General features: G+C 49.8%; 1 protein-coding gene across 3 annotated transcripts in view; it reads left to right on the top strand.

Annotated features, from left to right (window-relative positions):
- Nucleotides 1-25,536, top strand: part of ncalda (neurocalcin delta a) — a 57,047-nt gene that overhangs the window by 19,507 nt on the left and 12,004 nt on the right. For 2 of the 3 annotated variants that reach the window (XM_018763064.2, XM_029260014.1), the window contains one exon: nt 24,185-24,576. In XM_018763064.2, the coding sequence (XP_018618580.1) occupies nt 24,199-24,576 (378 nt within the window). In that variant the 5' untranslated portion in view covers nt 24,185-24,198. Of the gene's footprint in view, nt 1-6,267; nt 6,431-24,184; nt 24,577-25,536 lie in introns of those variants that run through there. The other variant, XM_018763065.2, reaches the window with a different exon arrangement.

Here is a 25,536-nt window from a genome sequence, read left to right as displayed (position 1 = left end):
GATGGACTGGGGTCCCGTCCCGGGTGTGTCCCCCTCCCCCTCCGGCCTTGCGCCCTGTGTTGCCGGGTTAGGCTCCGGTTCGCCACGACCCTGGTTGGGACAAGCGGTTTCAGCCAGTATGTGAGTGTGAGTTCTTATCAACCATATCCACTGGTCTTCTTAGTTACAGGGCCACTGTAACACGCTGGAATGCCCAGGAGGGGCGGGCTGACACCGGTTTCTTGGACCCCCAGGGGTGTATTTTTCTCCTATTTCTTGAATTTGGGAGTCTGTCCGTCGTCCCCCCCCCCCCCCCCGCAGTTTCCCCTCGACTGACTTGCATACAAATTCTTCCTTGCATCTGGTTGAGTTATACTTGTCTTCTGTTTTATAAATAAAATGAATTGAACTGAGCCCAAACAAACAGCTGTGAGCACTGTATGTGCAGTTTATGGTCAAAATGTGAACCACAGGGTAACATCCTAGTTTTATGGCTCTTACTAATATTAACGGGATAATAATAATGGAGATAGTGTAATTATATTGATGTATAATAAGTGATTTGTGACCAATTTTAAATGGGGATAAAGTGGGTGGGTGTTAATTTTGCACTGTGGATATGTTGGGGAGTGATTCTATTTTACTGGTGTGGCCAACAGTAAATCTAGGAAAGGCTAACCCCCCCCCCTCCCTTCTTTGCTCCCCACATGCTTTCAGTAGCCACTTGAAACAGAGCAACGCTGCTGTCAGTACTGCTGAGTAACAGCCGAGGAGCGGCTCGACAGGCACGCCGTCCGGCTCAGCCGAACGCCTCCAGCATCTGCGATTGCGCGACGCCAGGTTCGTTTCCCCTCTCCGGTGGCCTCTGGAGGCAAGGCGCTTGTGCGCGTGCACGATAGCAACGACCACCGCGTGCTCGCCTCGCCCAGGCCGGTGGCGCGTGCGCGCCTGGGGTCCGCGGAGCAACGGGTGGTTGTTTGCAGCAGGAACCTTCCAGAAAGTCCTGGGCGTGGCCCAGCTGACCGGCAGCACCCGTAAAGACCCCTTTAAAAGGACGCGTTCGCCTGTTTGTCTGATGCGAGCGTCAAAGCGCAGAGCGGCCCAGTCGCGATCGTGGTCGAAACTCGTTGCGAAAGGGGAATTGTGGGTTCGATGTTTGACTGTTGCGGTCAGTAGCTTCCTGGTGCATTGTGTATCCCAGGGTCAACATTTTCAGTTTTTCTTCCTCATATAGGAGCCTTTAAGTTATATTGTAAAGAATTTTGTAATATAGACATCACATGTGTATGTGGTCCTGCAAAGTTTGCACCGTGAACGTGTCTCCCACGGTCGAATTGCTCCGTTAGAATGTGGACCGATGTCAGGCCTAGCCGCGGCGTGTGTTTTCTTATCAAAGCCATTGATGTGCTTTTTGACACGGCAGCCTACCGTCTACTTATCCGTCATCGTTTACACTCGCCGATCTGCGTTCTGCTAACGAGTTGGGTCGGAGTGCGACGTAACGAGCGTACGGTTGCACGTAAACGGTGTTTTGCTGAGACAGTGGCAGCCGCTCGGATCACGGGCCCGGCACGTACGCTTCGTGTCAGAAGTCGAGCTTTGGCCGTCCACGAGCCTTCTCGACAGCGAGATGAAAGAAACGGTCGCGCTCCGTTCGCCTTCTCGAAAAGGGGCACATCTCCTGCGCCGTAAATCGGAGCAGCACCAGTGGAAGTGCGCGCTGGAGCGCAAAGCAAAGCCGTGGAGATGCACGTTGTCGGCCTTTTTGCAGCCAAGTGGTTGCCTTTGGGGGGGGGGTGCGTTCCATGTCACTTGGTTGCATTTATGTTTACATTTATTCACTTAGCAGATGCTTTCCTCCAGAGCAACTTCCAGTGAACTCTATGTAGTGTTATCAGCCCATATTTACATATTTAGCAGACGCTTTTGTCCAAAGAGACTTGTAGTGAACTCTATGTAGTGTTATGAGTCCACACACCTTATTCACCGCGGTGACTTACACTGCTAGATACACTACTTACAATGGGTCACTCATCCATACATCAGTGGAACACACACGCTCTCTCTGTCACTCACATACTATATGGGGGAACCTGAACAGCATGTCTTTGGAGTGTGGGAGGAAACCAGAGCACCCGGAGGAAACCCACATAGACATGGGGAGAACATGCAAACTCCGTTAGTATGGTAAAAGTGACTATGGGTGCAGGTGGAAGCACAATGGTTCCTTTCCAAAAAAAAAAATAAAACCGAACCTGGGTTCGAGGCCCGCTTCCAGCTCAACATGGAAGCAGGGAAGGGCCTTAAGTAGCTTAGTCATTGCACTTGTTTAATTATTTTATTGTCTGGTGTAATGGCGGTTTGTTAATGTCAGTGGAATTTGGTTGTGTTAGTGGGTAAATCATTCTAAGTCGTTTGCTATACAAAACTCAATAAGTTGTCTGTCACTTTGGAGGGATTTGAAGTATCAGCTAAATGAAAAAGTCATCGTAAGAAGGGACGTGAGCGTTGGGTGACCGGTGCAAAACTAACACAGCAATGTGCTGAGCTGGAGGTGGTATTCCATGCTTTCGTCCAGGGGTCAGAGGTCAGTCTGTCTTCCTTTGGAATGAACAGCATCCCTGCTCAGTTGGTGTTGAGGGAGGTGTTCTGTTGCCCCTGTCAGGTGTCACTATCCAGTGTGATCCCCTCTCCCCCCGAAGTGATGAGTGCCTCCGGCTAATGTGCAAATGGAAATGGGTTTAGCGAGTCGCGTTTGGCTGCTCTATCCCATGGCTCGGTGGCTTTGCGGATCGAGGCCGTGGGGGGGGGGGAGTGTAATTCAAGCAGCACGCTGTCCGGAGCGTGTCCACCTGCCAGGACACATGGACTCTAACACTGACACACTCGCACAGGCATGGAATTGTAATCCCGTAACACTGTGATGCTTTGCTTGGTGTGTGTGTGTGTGTGTGTGTGTGTGTGTGTGTGTGTGTGTGTGTGTGTGTGTGTGTGTGTGTGTGTGAGTGAGAGAGAGAAATGGAGAAAGAGAACTCACCATTATTTATATCAGCTCAAAAGCCCACTTCTTTACATGAGCACATTGTTTCTGGACAGTGGTTTTTTTTTTTCTTTGTTGCAGGTGGTATGCAGTTTGCACCCCCCCAACCTGAGCTTTCTGACATTACCAGCTTGATAACCGTGCTGGAGCTCTGACTCGGAGCCCCCTCCTTTGCCTGCGGTGACGTCAGGCTGGACGTAGGAGCAAGCGGGAGTCTCGTCTCGCTCGCCGAAATAACCCTGGCAACCTGCGGCTCACGGTGCCGTTAGGTAATAGATAACCAGAGGGAGGCATTACGCGTTACCCTCCGTAGAGCCCCCGGTACGCGGTGCAGCAGAGCTCGGCCTGGAGAACCGGGTTCACCTGCGGAACCTCAAAATGGGACGGCGTACACCAGCTCGTCTGTCTGAGCTCATCACGAGCAAGGCGCGTCCCTTAAAGGTGCCCCGGTAAAACTGCCCGGATGTATAAATGGGTAAATAACTGTAAATAGCTTAAAACTGCAAGTTGCTTCGGAGAAAAGCATCAGATAAACAAGTAAACGTAAATGTTGGTACTTAGTTGCGGTCTTCTGTCAGCTTTAGACAAAACCCAGTCGAGCAATGATTAGTTACTTGCGAGGCAGGGCCAGCAGGTGGCGTAGTGGTTAAAGCTGGCAGCCTGCCATAGCAGGACAAGAATTTGAATCCGTGCTCCTGCCGCAGTACCCTTGAGCACAGTACTTACCCTGAACTGATGCAGTAAAATTATTCCATTGTATAAATGAGTGGACGGTAAGTAGTTTAATACGCAAAGCTAACGTTGAAGAAAGGCATCGGCTAAATTAATAGCGGCGGAGACTACTTATTGGCAAACCGTGCAATTGAGAATTGTGGTGATGGTGGTGGTGGTGTCCTCTCGTTACGCTGTTAACCCACCCAGGCGACAATTTGAACTGATACTTCTATGCAGGTGTTGAGGGGGTGAACATTTTTGTCCTGCTTTAAATTATTTAAATGGTTTATATGCTGCTTTTGGAATTGCACTGTCTTTGCTACCCTTTGAGCCTTAATGAAATGCACTGAGCAGTTCACACGTCGTTTTTAGAGAGGATACTTCACCCCCCCCCCCACCAAAAATGTCGGAGGCTTTTTTCTAAAGTAGTTCATGGAAGCAATATCCCCATCCTTCGGAATGAATTCCCACCGCCGGGCTGCAGGCTACGACCCGATCCACGCGATGCCCGTGACGGCGACTCTGTGAATACTTCACACCCGGCACCCTGGGAAACTTCCCTCTCGCTCTCCTCCTTACTCGTATGTGCGCTTAAGTGCTCTTGTCGCAGGCCATCGGCGCGGAGTACAGGGTCTTATTTGTCCCGTTAAGGGCTCTCGACAAACACCCCTCCCCCATACACGCATACAGCCACCCTCCTCTCGGAACCGACCCCCGGGCTCTTGGCGAAGTGACCTCTCGCTCCGCAGGTCGCCGGCTGCCTCGACCCAGGGATCCTCTTTCTCCCGTCTGCCAGATGGCATTCAAATGAGGCCTTACAATAGTTCCCCAGCCGCCGATCCGTGTGAATACGGCGAAGGAATTCGGGGAGGGGTGCGCGTCTGGACCGTAATCCCTCAAATTTAGGACTTGTCCTCAAATGGACTTTCATTCTGCATGAGGGTTAAAGGGGCTCCAGCACAGGTATTTTACACACAGGCGGAGCCAGGCCCGCTTTGTATGCGGCGAAGCGCACTTCTGCGTACTCTCAGCTGGGGAAAAATCGTAAATGTCAGTGTAAACACGCAGGCGCACACCACTGTTAGGTGGTTGCTCGTCGTCGTCGTCATCGTTTGCTTATTATTCTACGTGTCTGATGTTGGGGTGCTCTCTTGCTTGGCGCAGTCTCGATGTGCGTCACGAGTCGACGTGCATGTAAATTAAATACCTAAGTAGAGCGCGTGTGGACCCCGAGTCTCTGAACTCGCGCAGACGATTTCCACGGAGGATCGTGACTTGCAGTTGCTTTCCCCTGCGTGGAGAGCAGGCTTTCCTGTTTACTGCACAGGAAGTGTAAACTGGCCACCGATTACTGACAGACCCGTTTTTCGCCCTCGGCCGTCTTGCTTTTTGACTTGCGGAAAGCTACAGCTCTATATATACTGAGATTCCTACAAATGAGAGTAAAGGCACGGTCATACACACACACTTTGTTATAATTATGTGGCAGCTGATTGCTGCTCGGACAAAAATTTTATGAAATTCGGGGTTTTCCCTTCAGTCTGGGAAAGGCGGCGTGGTTCGGGTTTTGATTTCCTGGGTTAGCAGCGATGCCCTGTAATTTCCTCCACCGATGCTGCCTGACATCCCAACAAACTCGCTCGTGGAAGCTCTGGAGCTTTTCGGCGAAGGTCGATTTATTGACGGCTCTTCCCCGGCGTCCTCCTTGGGGAGCACCTGTGATTTATGGCGTGACATCAGAACGCCTTCGTTTTCATTGTCTGTACTTTTTTAATTATGTGATTTTATTATAAATTTTTTTTTTTTTTTTTACTCTTAGATGTCATCTGAGACTGAAATAATTTTCAACAACTTTTTTTTTTTTTTTTTTTCTTCTCCCCTCTTCCCCAATTTGTTCATAACATGACAGAGCCCAGTTGGAGCAGCAAGTAGCCAGAAGTGGTGCAGGGAGGAGGGGCAAAAGGTTACAGAAAGCTGGCCGGATCTTCCAGAATTCATTATAATCACGATGCCGGTCGAATGCTGAGCAGAAGTGAGTTAGATGCCGAAGTCGACTCGAGTTTAGTTCTCCCGCTAACTTTTCCGGTGCCACGATGTCCAGGCAGACTGCCTCTCGCGCCTTGAGGGGGTTCCGACCTCACGCCGTAAAACTTTCAGCCCGGTTTTGACGTCCTTCCGTCTCACGGTCCAAAAATGACCTGATCCAGCGTGTAATGTTTGCTCGGCAGGAAGCCGGATTTTCAGCTGCACTGTCTGGATTCATTTATCAGTTTAATTGTAAGTTCCAAAAAAAAAAAAAAAAATCTACTCCATCAGGGCTGTGGGGTATATTTAACCCTGTGGTTTACAGAAAGTCTGCTGGGCTTTATCTCTTTGACAGATGACCTATTGAAATGGTTTCGGTGCATAGCTCCTGTTGCCTTGGCAACCGGGGGGCTTGCTTTTGCTTTTTATCTGACCACGTGACCAGGGGGGGGCGGCGGCCTTGACGTCAGCCGCCAGGCAGAGTTTTGTGCTCTGCCACCGGAGGCTTCCGACAATCTCGTGGAGTTTGGAGTTGTTGCCGTCGGTGCCTCTCGGCTCGTCGCTGCTCGTCGCTGCTCGTGCCGCCCTTCCGCTGCCGTGTTTGCCGGGGAGGCACCGGGTTATGGGCTGCTAGAGACGGGGGGGGAAAGGCTTGCATTTCCATCAAGTGAGGTAAGGCGTCCGTGTTCCGTTGCCTTCGAGTTCGCCGGGAGTCTCCGGCTTTTTAAATGCAACTCCCGAGCGCTGCGGGGAGCCTGGGAAGAGGGAGTTGTTCTGCGATCGCGGCGCTCAGAGGGATCAGGGAGAGAGACGAAAGGGCTCCCAGTGGCGTAGTACAAATACCGCGCCTGTGGCTGATGTCAGTTTGGCAGCGCGTGTGGGTGCAGCGAGTTACGAGGCTCAGTTCTCTTTTGATTTGCAAGTGGGAGCATCGTGGGGGGCCGCCGGGGTGAATGAGGATGGAGATCAGGGTTCCCTGGGGGGGTGGCTTTCTCCACTTTTGTCCCCTACTGTAAACTAGGCAGGAAGTGCAGAGAGGAAGGATGGCTGGGGGGTAACCGTGAGCCCCCTGGCCGGACCACGTGCGGTTGAGGTCCGGAGCCCTTTGTAGAGAGGGAGGTGGGTGGGGTGTTGAGCGCTCGTCTGAGCTCCGTCCCCTGGCAAATGGCAGCGCTAATTTGCACGAGCCACCTTGGAGGAAACTGCACGTACACGAAAGTCCCTTTGGGCCAGGAGATAAGGGTGGCTTCTCATCTGCGGAGATGGGAGGGAAGCTCCCCCCCTTCCCCCAAGTCCGCACGCTCTTCGAGCAGCCACCCCCATCCTGCAGCCCAGGTTATTGCTTATGAGCCTCTGCTGTGTCTGCCAGGAGTTATTGCAGGGGTGCGGCTGCGGGGGCGGAAATGCCGGAGGCCGCATGCCGGAATGTTTGTGCTTCCTCGTGCGCCGCGGCCGTCGCCCTGCCGGGAGCTGTCCGGGTGGCGTTTCCTCCGAGGAGCCATGTGCGCAGCTCAACAAGTGAGCGGTGAGCTTGGGACTGCCGTAGAAGACAAAAAGAGAGGGCTGCGAGGAGATGGGGTGGGGTGGAGACGACCGCTCTTCGTGGGGAGGATTAACTTGGCAAGGCTGGATCGGTTCGGTTCAGTTCAACTGCTGCCGTCACACCACCTCCACATAGCTGCGCTTCAGCTCCTTCCTGCTGGACTTGGGCAGCGTAACCATGGCAGCGGATGCCCACGGTGCGGTGGGTGCTGCATCCCATCCTGTGTCAGTTTTTCCCTTCTCTGGCATGTGAACAGAGCCTCCTGGGGTCTGCGATGTGTGTCCTGTCGGTAGGTGCAGTATGAGGGAGCCACCACACCGGGGGGTCATGCGGGCGGTGGCGGTTGGGGGAACCGGCTACGCCTGGGCGGCGGCTGCTGTTTACACAATGTCTCCATCTGTGGGGGTGGGGGGTGAACCGCCGCTGCGCTCCACGTCATGCTTATTTTGTGTGTGCGTGAAAGGCAAATGCAGGAAAACAAGATACACCCCAACCCACAAGTTGCACGCATCTCCATCTGCCCCCCCCCAGCACACACCTGAACACGGGGATTTGCGCGGAAGCGTGGCCTAATAAGAGCACGCGGCGCGGCCGTCGGCTCTGAGCAGCTCCCCTGGCCGAGAGCCTGTTTGTTAGGCGGTAATCGCTTCTCGGTGCCTGGGCTCGGGTTCGCGTCGGTAGTAGTAACGCTGAGCTCTGTTAACCCCCAATATATGGGGGTTTTTTTTCCCCCACCTGTAATGGAAGACGCTGCACAGGCAGCGAAACTCGGAGATTCCTCCAGTGCAACGCACGGTGTCTCGCAGCCCTGCTGGCGGTAAAGTCTGCCACGGGGGCTACCGGTCCTCCCCAGCCGTGCCCCCGACTCCAAACCGGATAGACTGCGCTTTTTCGAGGCGAGGCCAAAACGTCAGTGTTTGTTTCGGGAAGCAACCCGCCGTACGCGCAGCTTGTCGACTGTCAGGTTCCGCGTTTGTTATGACGGCTGAGCTTCTGCCCCACCGCCACCCGAAAGCCCCTCCGTTGCGAACCTGTCACATGGCTTATTTAAGTGCTGTGACCGAGACGGTGCACTTCGGAGCAAGAATTTACGGTCGCCTGCAGTCGCCGGACGGCCTGCTTTTCTAGGGCGTCTGGCGTGAGGCTGCGGTAAACGAGGCGCTTCTCGGAGGGAGCGGCAGCGCTTCGAGCGGGGGTTAAGGAGCGTTACGCCGAGGTTAAGTCGGTTTTAAGGTTTAATTAATGGTCGGGTTACGTTGTGGTTTGGATAAGAAATGGAACAGCGCGAAATATTTGGGTAAAAGCGAGCGGCGCTTTCAGTTCCGTGAGTCTACCTCTCCAAAACCTAGTCTTGCATAAATACACACTTGGGCTCAGTCTACTGGGAAAGACTAAATTTAGAGTCTTTAATAATAAAAAAAAAAAAAAAAAAAGTCACCAAGTCTGGTGGATGCTGGGTTTGGCTTTCGATGGAACCGGCTTCTTCGTGGAGCTCCTTCTCGCGCCAGTCCGGCCCACAGTTTTGTTTTATTTTCACACCCGTTTCTGCACAGGTAAGACGTGTTCGGGCTCTCGAGTTGCGATTCACAGATACTAATACAAAGAAATGCAGCTGGATTGCAGCCTTTACCCGCTTGCTTGCGTGACCCTTAGAGGAGGTCCAAGATCATGCTTATCTACTGGTCCCAGGATACATACTCCTGATTCTCACTCTGTCTCTCTTCATATCCTCTATCACTGACCGCTCTTCCGAGGGGGGTCTCAAGTTCTCTTAGGCCACAGCAAGAGCTTGAAAACGTCAAGGCTCCAGTGCGGTGTTGCCAGTGTAAGTTGGGGTGGAACAGCGGCATGGTTTTCTTTGACGTGACCTATTCGAGACGAAAGAACTGCTGGGCAAACTAGGAGGCCTCGGGAGCCGAGTCCTTCTGGACCCGCCAAGGGTCACGTACTCGCTAGGAAGCCTGTTTGCAGGTACGCGGCTTCCTCAGACGTCGCACCCGGTTTATTCGCAGGGGGCCGCTGGGAGGTCATGTAGGTGTTTCCAACCCCAGGTGCCTTTTTTTCCGGAAGGGCCATAGGACCCCTCCGCTGGTTTGCAAGTGGGCGAGCCTGCCCCGGAAGCCTGGAGATGAAGCCTTTCTTCCTCACACGTGGGAGGCTCTGCAGATCCACGCTCCGTGCTGGCATATTGATTCACTCCGAGGAGAGAGCAGATAGCAGATTGGAGGTAACGGAAGGGAATTCGAGAAGCTTTAGCACATCTGATCCTCGGCTCCATCGAGATCCATCACGATGTCGCTGGTTTTTGGGGTTCCGCTGGTCTCGGTTTCTCGCTAGACTTCCACATTTTATCGTCTGCCTTGGGACCCGGAAAGTTGCGTCTTTTCTTGGTGTTGAAGGCCTTTCGTCGCGAGTCGTTTTCGCCGTGGATGGTGCGCCGCAGGCGTAACCCAACAACCGTCACAGCATGTGATGGACTTTTAAGAATACAGAGCAAGAAGAAATTCTCCAAGGCCATAATCGGAGTGGTCCGAGGAGGAATTAAAAGAGGCCAGAAGCTTTAAGGAAATGGGCCAGGCGACGTTCTTGCCAAGCCACCGCATCTGGGCCTGCTGGAGGCTCCTGTAATACTCCTGCTTAAACTTGAAAAGGGTGAAAAATAATCGTATTACATGTCATGTGAAAGATGAAATTTGAGAAGGCAGATTGTGGGGAAGACGGTGGGATGGTGTTGTGCTGCAACATGGGAAGTGCTGACGGTGAGAACGGAGCTCCCCTGCAAGCTACATGGTTCCACTGTGGCTTCCACCACCCAGGGGGTTCGTGCGTGTATTAGGAAAGGCTCCTCTTCAAAGAAATAGACAAGAAAAACAGATTTTGAACCCATATTATGAGATTTGTCTAAAGCTCTGAAGTGGATTTCTGTAGTTTTGTTGTGGAAAATCTCAGCGGAGCAGCAGGTAGCATGCCGCATGTTCTCCCCATGTGCTCGTGCTTTTCTTCCCGCGGTCCAAAGACGTGCGCAGAAAGAAGGGCACGGTAAACCACTTCAATAGCACCCAAATGATTGCCACGAGTGGGATTCGGTTGGTGGAATTTGCCCTGCCAATTGTAGAAAATACTCAAGTCTGCTACCACGGCAGGGCCGGTTATTATGGCGGAGCGTGTCTGTAATTGACAGGTTTCGTCGGGATACCGGAGGGTGTCGGTAGCTCGGCCGGATTCGCTTAGCTTAGTTCGGTGTCACGCAGCAAAACAAATGTCTGAGCAGTGCCAGCAGGATAAAAATAAGCATTCTTTGTGCGTTACATAATCCTCGAGCTCCCGACTCCTTGGGGTTAGAGGAAGCAAACATCTCATCCCACATCTCAGGCCGTGATAGTCATCATGGAGACAACTCCCGTTGCCTGCTGAAGATCCTGTCATTTTCCTGTTATTACCCAACTGCGCTTTGACTTCTCCGTCTTGCGACTCTTTATTTATTCTCATTTAACTTTTTTTAAATTTATATATTTTTATTTAGCTGACACTTTTCTCCAAAGAAACTGAGGTTTGTATATTAAGTTTCACTGATTTTTCCAATGAAGGGGGGCGCGGTGGCACAGTGGGTTGGCCTGGGTCCTGCTCTACGGTGGGTCTGGGGTTCAGGTCCCCCTTGGGGTACCTTGTGATGCACTGGCGTCCCGTCCCGGTTGTGTCGCCTCCCCCTCCAGCCCTTCGCCCTGTGTTGCCTTGCAACCCCGTATGGAACAGGCGGTTTCAGATGGGGTGTGTGTGTGTATGTGTGTGTGATTTACCCATTTGCAACTATGTCAGTTTTAGGGTAAGTACCTTATTCAAGGCTTGTACTGCAGGAGGTGCAGTGTAAACCTGGGGTGTAAACCTGGTGCCATCAGGTCCATCGGCAGCAGCTCTAACCACTAAGCCACCGGCAACGCTTTGCGAATATTAAAATTTAGCTCTTAGTTTTACATCGCTTAGAGTGTAAGATGTTTGTTTATCGTTTATGAGAATGATACACCGCACATATGTGCAACTTCATTTCAATAATTACAGTTCACTGTTAAGATGTTGGTGTGCTCCCCCCCCAAGTGCTCTACAGGGATGTCTTATTCCTTTTTTCCCCTTATTCTTCACTGTTAGACTTTTATCCTAACATTGATGACAAATTGCTGGCCCTTGATTGTCCTGTTTTTTTTGGGGGGGGGGGGCTCAGTTCACTGCAGTGGGACATTTAAACTGCTTGTGGCTAATTTTATCTCTTGTTTCAGAAGCTGCTGTTCGTTGTATTTCTCAGACTGCCTTATACCACGGTCGCTTTCTATGGGTTTAACACGGCATGGGCATTTCCGCCCGGTGCGAGCTCTGCATGCGGCCTAATCCCCCATCTAAGTGTTGCAAACAACTGGCAGAGTCGCGGGTAGCTCACTTAATCGAGTGGCGATCCGACAGCATAATGAATCGTTTCCTGGGAAAAATCCACCGCCATAAAGGCAGTGAAACAAAAAAAATAATAAAGTAGCTCTATTGTAAATAACTGAAGCTGTTATCTCTCAGCCAGCAGACTAGTTGTGGCCAAATTAAAGCTTACCACCCTATGAAAAAAACATGATTGCATGGAAAGGCAGCTTTTTTTAAAATTTTTTTTCCCCCCTTTTTAAAGTTTAAAAAATATAACTCTAAAGATAGGTTGCGCTGAACCAGCTATTCATGTTAATTTGCTTACTTGGACTGCAGGGGATGTTTCTTGCCCATTCTGATGTTCCATAATCTTTTTTTTTTTTTTTTTCTCCCCCCCTTGGTTTTTCTGTTGGACTCCGTCATTATAATTTTAATTTGATTGAACTCTTGTCCACTAACCACCAAGCTACATGATCCTGTGTGACAAGACATCCTGAGGGCAACGCTGAAGTATTTTTTTTTAATTGCAGAAATGACTTTAAGACTTGAAAGCAGCACCCAAACCCCTTCCTTTCTGAGTCTAGGGGAAGCAGCAATAATAGCAGAATCGTTACCAGTCTATACCCAGCTAGATCTTCATTTGGGACCTGCTCGGTTATGCTTCTGTTGAGACCTTGTATATGTCTGAGCTGGTCCATTAAGGGCTCTCTCTCTCCCCAGCCATGTCCTCGTGTGTCTGGGCTGGTCCATTCTCGAGAAGGTCCTCATGAGACCTTTTCCACTAGAGCTCCATCCTCAACCAGGTCTTCATATGTGACCTTCTCCGTTGGGGTTCTGTCTTCAAACAGGTCCTCGTGTGATGTTCTACACCAGGGCTCAACCACTTCGTCATGTGGCTGCGCTGGTCCATTAGGCCTACGTTCCCAAGCGGGGCCTTCTCCATTAGAGCTCCGTCCCCAAACAGGTCTTCACGTTTGTCAGACCTGGTCCATTAGGGCTCCATTTCCTTGTTGTTACTGCGAACGCTGACGTGGAACCATTCCTCCGGCTTTGCATCGGGGATAATTCTCTTCTTTATGACTTGGCAGCAGTGTGAGTCGTTGTGTAATATACAGTTATGAGTCATGCCTGTCTTGAGTCGGAGTCATCCTTTGATTCCCTTAATTAGTTTGATCCTGTTCTTCAGATCCGACGAGTTAGGGATCCATCATCCGAGCAAAAAGCGATGGGAGTCATCGGTTTGGGTTCAGGGAAGCGTTTGCACTTTTGATTAACGCCTCGCTGCGGCTGCGTTCTCTGCAGACATGGACTCGAATAATGACTGGAGGGTGGATTAACATTTATGTGGCCCTGGAGGGGAACTCGGCAGGCGGATCCAGCGAGATATTTTGTAGGTTGCAGCCACTGAAGATTCCAGCATGATTGCGTTCTGTTGCTTAGCAGTCAAAGTGTATTTAGCCCCTTGTGCAGAGCTCTTAATGCTTCATTTGTGGAGCAAAGGCCTGTTCTGAATGGCTAATGATGGCTTCTTTGGGCATTCATGCGGATGCTGTTTTTGAAGAACTCAAGCTTGATGAATAAGAATTGGAAAATTAAGACTCGACATGCATTAGCGATCAACTTTCAATTTTTGATATTTTTCTATGTGTGCGCTCTGTATATTAGTGTGCATTTCACATGTTCCTTCAGTGTTCATGTGGGTTTCCTCCAGGTGCTCTGGTTTCCTCCCAGAGTCCAAAGGCATGTGTTTTGGATGAGCTGATAACTCTAAATTGCATAGTGTGTGTGGGGCCTGTGATGGACTGTTGTCCCGTTCAGGACGTACTCTGCAGCACACCCTATTCCTCCAGGATAGGCTCAGAACCGTCTGCGGTTGTTGATGAATATAGATGCACAAAATTCAGAGCCAGCAGAAAAGCTATAGTGCATATTAATGTACAAGTAACTTATTCCTCCAGATTTGGTTGTTTCCAGTTACCAAATGCTTACGTAACACCCACCCACCGGAACACATAATGGCCTTGTCAGCTCGGGAGGAGGAAACGCAGGCACGTCCCTCTGATTTTTAGGCTGTCGCCCACTTCTTTTTACTGTACAGCCTGCAGACGTCTTCAGGTGCAGGAACACACGCTGCACAGAAGTGCTATTTATTTGTCTGTTTCCACCCGCAACCATGTAGGCGCCCAGCTGACCGTAGGCGCTCTGGTGAGCGATGAGGGGGCAAGAAACTTCTCCAAACAACAGGACAGTTTGCATGGCTTTCTATCCTCGAAACACTGCAACCTGTGTGTGGGTATCATTGCACTGTGTTTTTGACAGACTTGTTGCCCCTGGCAGTAAAAGTGGCCGTTATTTATTTATTTGTTTTTTTTTTATTTTTATTATGAAAACAGCTGCAATACAACAAAACTGCAATGTGTTATGAAGACATCCATATAATATATATATATATATATAATCCAAAGTCAATAAAACAGCGGTATTTCGAAAGTGTGGTCAAGTACCATTGTCTGAGAAGTCTGCCATCCAGCAAGGTGTGCAGATTTTGTATGTTATCATCATACAGTTTAAATGCATTTTTTTGTAATAGATTAAGACTTATCCCTTGGGTCATTTACAGGAAGTATAACGACAAAATATTACTTCTTACTGAAGCTAAAAGAAGGTAACGCAGGTCTTAAGTTTTACATCTATTTATTTAGCAGGTGCTTTTCTCTAAAGCACCTCCCAGTCAACTCTATGTAGTGTTATGAGCCCACACACCTTATTCACCGCGGTGACTTACACTGCTAGATACACTACTTGCACTGGGTCACTCATCCATACATCAGTGCAACACTCTCTCTCTCTCTCTCTCTCTCTCTCTCTCTCTCTCTCTCTCTCTCTCTCTCTCTCTCTCTCTCTCTCTGTCTGTCTGTCACTCACAAACTATGGGGGAACCTGAACAGCATGTCTTTGGTGTGTGGGAGGAAACCAGAGCACCAGAAGACTTACACTGCTAGATACGCGACTTAGAATGGGTCACTCATCCGTACATCAGTGGAACACTCTGTCTCTCACTCAAGTTTTAAATGCATCATTGAGCAAACTGATATTACATATAATCGAGTGTTTTACCATATTAAAATCTTCCTACTTCTAATTGCATAAACAGTCTCCTTAGTAGTTTTAAATGGAAGCAGGCATAATTTCACCGCCGAACAGTAAAAGAAGAATGTAACCCCAGTAACTGTCTAGAATTACCAAAACAGGAACTTAAACATGTGACCCAGCAAAGTGAAAAGCAGAGAGAGAGAGATACGAAATCTTGAAATTCAGTACCAGGCTATAAACGGTGTCAATGCCACCCCCCCACCCCCCTTCCAAGAACCTGTCAGCCACCACCTTATTTACGGGTGCGGGGCAGGGGTCGCACCTCGTAACTCCTAAGCCTCCTTAACTGCCCCTTCCCTTCAGGATCCAATGTGCATGAATTACAGTTGGAAGCTGCTTCTGTAGTTAACGCTCCCTAGAGTTTGGTGACGCTCTCGTCCTGTCGTACACCGCCTGGGCCCCGTAGTTCTGCAGCAGCGCAACGCAATTGCTGAGCCGTTACATAACCGCTTCCTACAGTCTTCTTACAGGTGAGATTTTACTGCAACGAAGGACCCGCCGCCGCCTCGCCGGTCCACCGATGGCTCTCCTGCAACGTGCCGCGTGAACCGCGGCAAGGAGGGAAACGGTCGGCTCGGCGGAGGGGCGCCGAACGCTCTTCCTTTTAAGACGTTCCCGAACCGGGCGCAGAGGACTCGGCGCACAGTCGAGTCCCACGCAGATTTGGAAATTACTAAATTGTGTAGAAAATTGGTGGTGGGTGGGTGGGTGGCTGGGAACAGCCCATAGAATGACCATCACCATGGAAACTGGCTCGGTGGCTGCATACCGAATATTGAACACAACTGTCCTCTTGTGACATGTTGCTCCGAAATGTGATCGTCTACGGTGCATTTTGTTCATCCACACGTGAAGTTTCCGGCTCTACGTACCTTTTTTCTTTTTTGTGGTTGGTTCTCTCCACAAAACGGGTACGTTTTACACGTCACACGCCGCATCAACTTTTGCATCGATCCAATTTCGGAACAAAGAAATAAAAATAACATTTCTAGTTTTGAAATTTCCTTGTACGTTGTAATTACAGGTGACCGAGGTGTTGCGTGAAAGGAGGTGTCCCCACAGAAAGGCTCCACCATAAAGAAGTCTACCAAAATAACAAGATTTAGGGGCTGTTTGGCTTTATTTTGACAAATTTGTATTCTTACTGGTGAAAATGATGCGGTTTGTGACATCACACTTTTCCTTTACTGTGATGATGTTGCTTTCTGTTGAATTTAATATTTGACCTTAATCTGTTGTCCACCTGTTCGACTATGGAAATTTGAGACTCTCTGTTCTTGACCCTGGGTTGATGCTGCGAGGGGGCGGGGGTGACTGGTGGTGATGATTCTAGGGGACCTCACCTGTAGTGGTGCAATAAAAATTCCAGTAGTAATTTTTTAAAAGCGGGGGGGGGACAGAGTAGTGTTCTTTCGGCGGACCCAAAATTCCCAGCTCCTCCCCTACCTGGTCACTTGCACGGCTTAATGACAGCAGAACGACGGCCAGGTCGCCCTTCCTTGGGCGCTCTTCGGAGAGCGTCACTACGTTGTGTTGGCCCTGCTCCTGCTCAAAATGTGGTGAAAGGGTTTAGCTCTTTTACTCGAACATCCAAGTTCGTGCGTCCCGATGCTTTTAGCTCGAAAGAAGGTCGGCTCGGAGGAATGCCGTCGAGTGCCGAGAAGTAAGGCGAATGCGGTCGGCCTAGAGAGGCGTCGCTGCCGCCTGGCCTGAAGGACACTTATCTCAGCTGGGTCCCCCATTGTGTCCCATCATCCGCAGCAGAGAATATCCTCGTTGCGCGTTAACTGTTTCCAGCGCAAAGCCTTGAGCAGGGGGAAAAATGGGTTTAGAGAGCCTTTGTTGAACTTCTCAATCTCCATTCTTTATAAGCTGAACGATTAAGTGTGATAAGAGCATACTGGGCCGATGAGATAATGTCCCGACACCCAGCTTCCTGGTCATCCGCTTGGCTCCGAGCTTTAGGGTGACGCGTGCGTCCGAGGAGCCCTCAGTCAAAGCGACAGCTCGTTCGTTCTGACTTCGGTCTCATTTTTTGGGGCTGTGTTTGTACTGATAAAACCGAAAGGAGAAAATATATATTTCCCTTTAATTTTACTGCCGTTTCTGTCAGAACCGTATCGATATCTAAGTAAATAGCATCTTTCTGCAGGGTTAAATCGGGTGGCAAGGGAGTCTTGTTGGGATTTGTATTCTTTTCCAGGTTTGGTCCTTGGTCACCTGTGATGTTTCATACTTGAAATAGACCAAAATCTTACACTGCTGGGTTATGAGGTCAACATTGAGCTTGGCGGGGTTTTGTTTGTGCACATGTTTTGCTAACAGGTGAGGTAACACCATCAGCATGTCAAAGTGGGGTGATAAGGGCAGGAAGTGGGGTGAATATGCTCATGCAGGTTACCCCCCCCCCCCAGCTGGTGCACGGCCGTGATTGGTTGATCGGCTTACTGTTGACCTTCGCGAAGCTCAGCATCCGGCTAACAATGAAGCTAATCCGCTTTAGCTACCAGTCTTCTCTTTATCCCTAGTACTTTTAGGATTCTCAGTTGACCTCATCTGCTGTTGCCGTCGGGTCGGTTCCGATATATAAAGGTGTTTGGAGGCAGGCCTCGGGAAGGGTTTCTGTCCTCTTGTGTACTGCCCTCTGATAGCAGCTCTAGCTCATTTAGGGGGCCCTGCTTTCTTTGGCCACTAACGAATTGCCTTCTAATTAGAAGCTCCTTAATTAATTAGTCTTTGCTTCTATCGCCCCCGTGGGGTGCTCCCTGGTAGCCCCTGCATGCTGCGTTTGGAGATGTTCTTTCAGGAGCCCAATTACCAAAGCTGCCCCGGGGGTGGCCGTTGAGCCTGTTTGTCCCTGGTGTTTCACGGGAGCATTTTAATGGGTTTCTTGAGAAGAGGAGGCATTTTACTGTGTTTTTTTTACCTTTACTTTTCGGACAGGGACAGCGTCTTGTCACCGTTTGATAAAAGGGTGGAGAGCACGGCTCACCCGCTGTCGGCCGCCAGGGCAGGCGGAACGTACGCTTTCCCGTACGGTTGCCTTCCTCGCGGTACGTGTGCTCTCTCTAGGTGAGACGGCTTGTTTCAGTTCATCGGCATATAGTTTAATTATTCACCGTTCACCTCACTATCTGCTTCCTCCACTTTGTTCCTTCCTACATGGGCTGGTACTTCATTAATCCAAGGGAAATTCAAACGGAGCAGCAGCAACTCAACACGGCACGTAACGAGGTGCGCGGTTACACCTGACGATAAAGGAGACGTAGCAGCACAGCTGTAAACCTTCTGCGTATTTTCAGAGCCTCTCTTCTGCACGCAGGGGGGCACGGCGGGTTTGGCCGGAGCCTGCTCTCTGGGGGGTCTGGGGTTCGAGTCCCGCTTGGGGTGCCTTGCGATGGACTGGCGTCCCGTCCTGGGTGTGTCCCCTCCCCCTCCGGCCTTGCGCCCTGTGTTGCTGGGTTAGGCTCTCGTTCATCACAACCCTGTATGGCACAAGCAGTTTCAGACATTGTGTGTGTGTTTCTTCTGCACACATGTATTGCTTATCTTCTACTTTTTATACAAAGCAACATAATTGTCTCATTTATACAGCTGGGCGATTTACCCGAACTATTCGGAGCAAGTCCTTTTCCGAATGATATTTTGACAGTAGTGGGCCTTGAACCAGCAACCCCCTGGCGACAAGTCCAGGTGGACTATATCGGTGTACCTAACTCGTCGCTTTGGTTTACGTAACTCTACACTCAGCAGCCTGAACCAGTTAATTACCAGTTAAAGCCGGTATGCGTTTACCTTGTTAAGGTGAGATGGATTGAATGCTCTTTTTGGTGAGTTTAATTGGCTTCTTTAAAGAGGGAATGGATGGCACATAAGCCCCACAGCTGCCTGTTGGAGGCGTTTGACACAGAGGCGTAGTGAAGGATGTTTAATAAAAGTTTTCAGATGAAGTACTGCGAAAACACTTATTGCCCTTTTCGTTATGTTTTGCGAAGGATGAAACAAACGTTTGTTGCCTTGACAACCTGCTAGAATGTGTTCTGTTTGGTGATCCCAGTCAAAGCGTGTTTATTCACATAGCATTGCACAATTAAAATTTTTTTGGTGGCGAACATGTCACTTTTTGTGTGCGTCTCTGGTGACGGCGGCAGATTGCTTTTCGGTGCAAATTATTTTTATCGCGAAAGGTCAGGGCAGCCCTCCAGCTAAATCTGGAAAAAACCTCAGATGTCTTTTCAAGAAAATCCAAATAATGCCTTATTCACGTCAGCCGGTTTCTAACGGGCCCCTCTCCGGGAAATTTTGTCAGCGTTCTTGCGGTGGATGGGCTTTGAAACGCTGTGTCAGGACGGCGAATGGTAACTTACGGTTCATGGATCGGTTCCCGGCCTCCATGACTTTCATTCCGGGCAATCTAGGTAAATTACCTTGTTCTGCGGTCACAGGCAGACATATGGAAAGGGAAACTGTCTATCAATGCAGCTATTATATGATACATTCAATTAAAATGAGCGGTGGTTTCAAGCCAAGTATTGTTCTTTGTTATGGGATATAGCGGTAATTGTCTGAGAGCGACTGCGGCGGTTGTCCGTACCACGATGCCGAGCTAGCGCGTAACCAACCCAGTAGCCCCAAGAAGGCAGCCACTCATCTTTTTCTTAGCAGACTGTAATAATACTCCAGACTTTATACACTCTCCCATATGGTTAGCGCACTTCTCTTGGGAGTTGCAATTTAGCAGCATCCCTCTTGGATATTAAAGCGCACCGCAAGTTTAGGGGGCTGGAGATGCAGTGCGGAGTTTGGGCTTGTCGAAGGGACCTAGATAAATGTGACAGGAGAGGGTCTGACCTCTCCCCCCCGTTGCACCCACCCACCTGCCTGTCCAACCCCCCCCCGCCCAGTCGTGAGCTTCTACTTGGGGGTAGGGCATTTCAGGGGCAGCTTCTATGGAAACAGACCCATTCAGCCCATTGACATTGTTCTCACCCTCCATTGTTCTGGTGACTAAACCAACTGCCTCGCACAAAAGGTACAGATGTCTCGCACAGAGGCCGGCGCACCCTCCTTCCTCTGTAAGGGCTGGGGAGCTCGTAGCCTTTGTCGACGCCATGCTTTCTGCCTCTCCGTGCTGCATCTCGCTGCGTCGCTTGCCGCGTAATTTGTAGGGTCGGCCAGTTTTACTGTGGTGTTTTTGCGATCGCCGAGAAGCGGTCGGCAAGTGGGCCGACCTGTGCCAGAAAGTCTCCTTGCAGTTTTTTCACCAAATTAGGGCATTCATCTGTTTTAAATGCGTGAAAAATGGGTTTCAACAGCATTGGCATGTAATTATGTCCTCGTGTTGTTTTTGGGTAGCGCTGTCCTGCCCCCCTGACATGGCATAACCTGTGGAATTTTTCTCCCAGAATCCTCTGCTGGAATCTTGCTGTAGCCTCGCAGCTGAGAGACCGCTCTTCGCTGAGGGAGTAACGCCGCCCCAACGCCAGGATAATCGGACCGGGGAATTGTGGGGGTTTATTCCGTTGCGATCCGAGCGGGCTGAATATCTGCCCTAGGGAACAACGCCCGGGAGCCTTAGCAGCGGGCCGTCCGTGTCAGAGGTGCGAGAACTGGCCCGCACACACTCATCAGTCGGTGCCTGTTGCCATCCGTTTGGTATCAACCCCCAACCACAAACACACACGCAACAGTCTGCGCCACACGCAGGCACACTCTACGAACATGCAGGTGTTCATAATGTATGGTTGTCATCCTCTCGCCATGTATGGCGGCTTTTTTTTTTTTTTTTTTTTTTTTTTTGTGGTGCATGTTTTAAAGACTTAATCGATAAATGGCGTTTCCATGGCAACCCAATAACAAGGCAAACACTGTCGTACTGGTCCAGATAAGAGGATGAAGTGGCCCTCTTCTTGAAAGTGGGGGTTGGTAATGAGTTCAGATAAGGTGCCGTGCAGACAAAAGCCCCCCTGTCTCTCGCTCGCGGAGAAGGACGCACTTTCGTAAATAACATCACCTGGGTCTTTTTGGTTGCTGTTTCACAAGCTGGCTTGCTGTACATACTGCGTGTCTTCCTGTGGAAGCTGGTAACAATAATCCCAGTAATGGAAATGCTGTTACCTTTTCTTACACGTCCATAAGTATCCAGCACCAGATTCCCCTTCATGCAACAGAGGTGATGCTTTGCTGTGCACTTTACTCTCACAGTGTCTGTTGCTTGCGTCTCTGCTGTCGCCATTACTTCAGACTGATATGAATTTGCTCTAAATGAGCCATATATTCATCCATCAGTAACAACTATCCCGATTTAGGGTGCCGGTGAGTAAAGAGACCCCTCCTCATTTTACTTATCGTACCACGTCGGAGTCGGAGATCCACGCGCTCTTCTTTTTGGGTCGCGCTGAGAATCCTTCCCCAGACAGGGCCAGGACTGCACCGAGCTACCAAGGGACCTACCAAGAGGATTTCTGACTTGTGCGCGACTCAACATTGCAAGTTGCTTTGGAGAAACACCCGAGCTGAGTTAATAGATGTAGCGAATATTTAGCAAACCGCATACAGACTGTAACTAGCAATAGCTGATGCTGTCACCGTTACGGATTCAGTCAGTTCTTTCGATAGTGTAGCGGTGGGACCTGTTGCCTTTTGATCCGAAGGTTGTCGGTTCAAATCTCACATGCTGCTGTAGTACACTTGAGCAAGGTACTTACCCTTAATTGCTCCAGTAAAATAACCCAGTTGTCTGAATGGTCGCTGTAGGTACCTTAACATCCTAAGTTGCTGTGGAGGAGGAAGTGAGTACTTGTAGATGGCACGGTGGCACAGCGAGTAGCTCTGCTGTCTCAGCACCTGGGTGGTGCGAGAGAACATGGGTTCGGTCCCTGCTCAGTCTGTGTGGAGTTCGCATGTTCTCCCTGTGTCTGCGTGGGTTTCCTTCGGGTGCTCTGGTTTCCTCCCACACTCCAAAGACATGCTGTTCAGGTTCACCCAGAGTGTGTGAGTGACAGAGAGAGTGTTTGTGTTCCACTGATGTATGGATGAATGACCCAGTGTAAGTAGTGTATCTAGCAGTGTAAGTCACCGCGGTGAATAAAGCGTGTGCTCATAACACTACATGGTATCCATTGGAAGTCGCTTTGGAGAAAAGCGTCTAAGTGAATAAATGTAAATGTTCACATGATGATCTGGTCAGAGCCCAGGGCTGTTCCACTCCGTCACATGTAGGCCCTCCTACTCACATACCAATCAGTATCAGGTCGTGGGGTTGCTGTAAGCTCCTTCCCCGAAAATACATGTGTAGATTTGTCATTCACATTGTGTGGTCAAAAACACTTATTATCCCCAGGGAGTGTGAAATTGCAGTGGATTTGCTAAGGGAGTCCTTCAAACAAGTAAATGTTAACAGAAATTAGATATTTTGTTAATATGTATGGAAAACTCACTCACATGATGGTCTTCTGGTTTTCGTTGCCCGCTGCTCCATTCTCCAGCTCCGGGGGGTTGGTTTGGTGACCCCTGTGAGACCTTCGCGTTGCAGATCCCGTACAATGAGTCCTCTGTTATTTTTCACATGGCCGTGGTGTTACTCACAAGTCTCTGGCACACCATACGCTGGGACGTTGGGGGCAGACTGACTTCCTGCTGCGGTCCTGCAAAGGCCAAGGGTATAAAGATCATCTGTATACAAACCAAAGCATGGGAGTTTCTCTATGGGGTGTGAGTTGGATTACGGTTCATATCGTTTGCGTTCAAGTCGTTCCGCTGTCGGCTCTTATTCCGAGGATGACGTGTAACGGCGCACGGGGACTCCAGCGCTGGCACGCGCTGCGTTCAACGACGGCGCCGATGCCGATCTCAGCAGCTGCTTCGCCGCAGCGGGCAGGGCCCTCGATTCGAACGCTCGCCTCATTAGCGTTGGAGGACGCGACCTTGCGGAGAGGGGGCCTTCGTGTCGCTTCCCGTTCGGAGCCGCACCGAGTGGCACGTAGAGGCCGATCTAAGCGGGCTCTCCGGAGTCCTAGAGGATGGAGGTGTATTTCTGAAGTGATGAAATTAGGCTCTTAAACCCTGTATGACCGGGAGAGACTGACGGAGGTAAAAATTTCTAGTAGAGACAGCCATTGACTCGCGCAGATAGACCTAGAATAGTTCTTCAACCCCTTGCGTAAGTCAGAAGTCGCGTATGTCACATTCCCCCTACTCCCTCACCATTCAACACGTTCCTTTCACGTGCTCCTTCGCACGGTCGATACGGCTAAACATGGTAATCTTCGTCCACCTTCGTACTTCCTTATTATTTTCAATTTCATCTCCAAATCGATCGCTGTACGCTTGCGAGACTGTTCTCGTTTCCCTTCAAGTGCACGTTACCACCAGGCCTTTTGAAGAATGAAAGGGGTAAAAAATATGCAAAAAAAAGCACTGCACCAATGAGAGGTGATGCAGCTTCCTGCCTTGTCTGGCTACGCCGACTTGTGCTCGGCGTATTTTGGATGTTTTGCGTACGCGCTATCTGTTAATAATGGGTATGCTGGGAATTTTTTACGTAAATCCGGATTTACGCAAGTAGAGGGGTGTCTGTATTGTGAATGGAATGTCGTGTGCAAGCAGCTCAGTAGAAGATTCACGTTCACATTCTATTTATGCTTTTCTTTCCTGCTAAATGTTAGAAAGCCACTTTTGTAGGGAATGATTAGCCACGTCAAGTACTGTAGTATACCCCAGAAAAAGGGTGATGTCCAAGACAGGTTACACTGTTGGGTGTGTATACTCGTCATTTATGCAGCTGGGTAATTTTTCCTATATCCATTCAAGGTAAGTATCTTGATCGGGGGTGCTGAAGCGAGGGCCACGATTTAAAACGATCACAAGGCGACAGCTCTGACTGCTACCCTACCGGCTGCGTTCTTGGTACAGATCAGACTTCTACTTGTCCGCTTCGAACCAGGAGGTTGCAAACTCGGTACTTCAGAGGACTTGAACTTGCAACTTTCTGCTTGTAACTTGTTTACACTGTCACTTGTTAGAATGTTACATTGCTTCCACTTGACTGAGAAACTATTTTGAGACCGTGAACAATGTACAGGTAGCTCAATGGTGTACTTGAGTTACTCCATCAACAGTGTCAGACCGGGTGGGGTCTGCTCATGGTTCTGTTGATGAGCTCTCTTCAGAGCTGCTCCAATATTCTACGATTTTGTCGCGTTTAGTTCCGTGTTTGCTTTGTTTCCCCGTACGACGTGTTGTCGTTGAGAGCTGTTCGAAAGCACGGCACAGAACTACGAAATGCGGAGCGGCTCAACTCTTCCGCCTTTTTCCCCAACCGTCTGCAGATTATCCGATCAACATGGGCAAGCAGAACAGCAAGCTCCGCCCAGAGGTGATGCAGGACCTGCTGGAAAGCACGGACTTCACCGAGCACGAAATCCAGGAGTGGTACAAGGGCTTCCTGCGAGACTGCCCCAGCGGCCACCTCTCCATGGAGGAGTTCAAGAAGATCTACGGTAACTTCTTCCCCTACGGCGACGCCTCCAAATTCGCCGAGCACGTGTTCCGCACCTTCGACGCCAACGGTGACGGGACGATAGATTTCCGGGAGTTCATCATCGCGCTGAGCGTCACTTCGCGCGGTAAACTGGAGCAGAAGTTGAAGTGGGCCTTCAGCATGTACGACCTGGATGGCAACGGCTATATCAGCAAGGCTGAGATGCTGGAGATCGTGCAGGTATGATGGGGCTGGGAAAGGCGATCTGGCAGCCGCGTGGTATCTTCAGCGATATTACCCGTGGCGTAGTCTTTTAATGAGGTAGCGGTGCCTAACTTGGTCCTCGAGAACCAGAGTCCAACAGGTTCTACAGGAAAAGATATCAACGCGTTGCATTTACCCTTTTTCATGTGGCCGACGTTCATCTCTAAAGGGATGTAAAACTCGGAGTAGAGAATAATTATCAACAACAGACACTTGATTATCCAGGCACCGCTTGTTTGTTTGATAACACTCTTTTCCTGGAACACATCGCTCAAGTAGCTGCTTATAAGAGTGGGAGTCGGATGGGAAAATAACGTTATAGATCATCATAGCAGATGAGGTTGAACTCGGTTGCATAGCTATCGGGAGAAGTGAAACAGATTGGCTTTCAGATCCTTTTTTGAATGCTCACAGAGATTCAGCAGCTCTGAAGGCCAGAGGGAGTTTTTCCCAGCACATGGGGGTCAAATCAAGAAGCAAAGGGCTTTCGGTCTTGTACCCCGGCATCTAACATAACACCGGAGTCACGGTAGAATAAATGACTTTGTAAGTGCTGCACTCCAGCACTCCAGCGCTGCCTTATCATTGGTTGGATTACATGTTTGTGGTCAGGCAAAAATATCTGTCGGAATTGTATTTCATAACTCTATGGTCACAATAAATCAGAAGTGTGACATAAATGATTAAATTTATTAGCACTTGCAGACTGCTTCTACTCATGTCAACATTTTCTTATATTTACTATAAAGGTCCATTAGCTGACAGCAACCCCCCCCCAGGCAGCCACAGTTAACAGCGCAGTAAGGAATCCTTGCAATGCACAGACGGACCATTCTTGCTTTAATTTGAAATAGACCCACACTTGTTTAACACGTGACATGCTGCGTATCAGTGAAAATTTACAGATTCACCTTATTTCACTCTTAAGTTGGTAAA

This window comes from Scleropages formosus, chromosome 18 (assembly GCF_900964775.1).
Source record: "Scleropages formosus chromosome 18, fSclFor1.1, whole genome shotgun sequence".
Taxonomy (NCBI): Eukaryota; Metazoa; Chordata; class Actinopteri; order Osteoglossiformes; family Osteoglossidae; genus Scleropages; species Scleropages formosus.
This window is presented reverse-complemented; position numbering and strand designations above follow the sequence as displayed.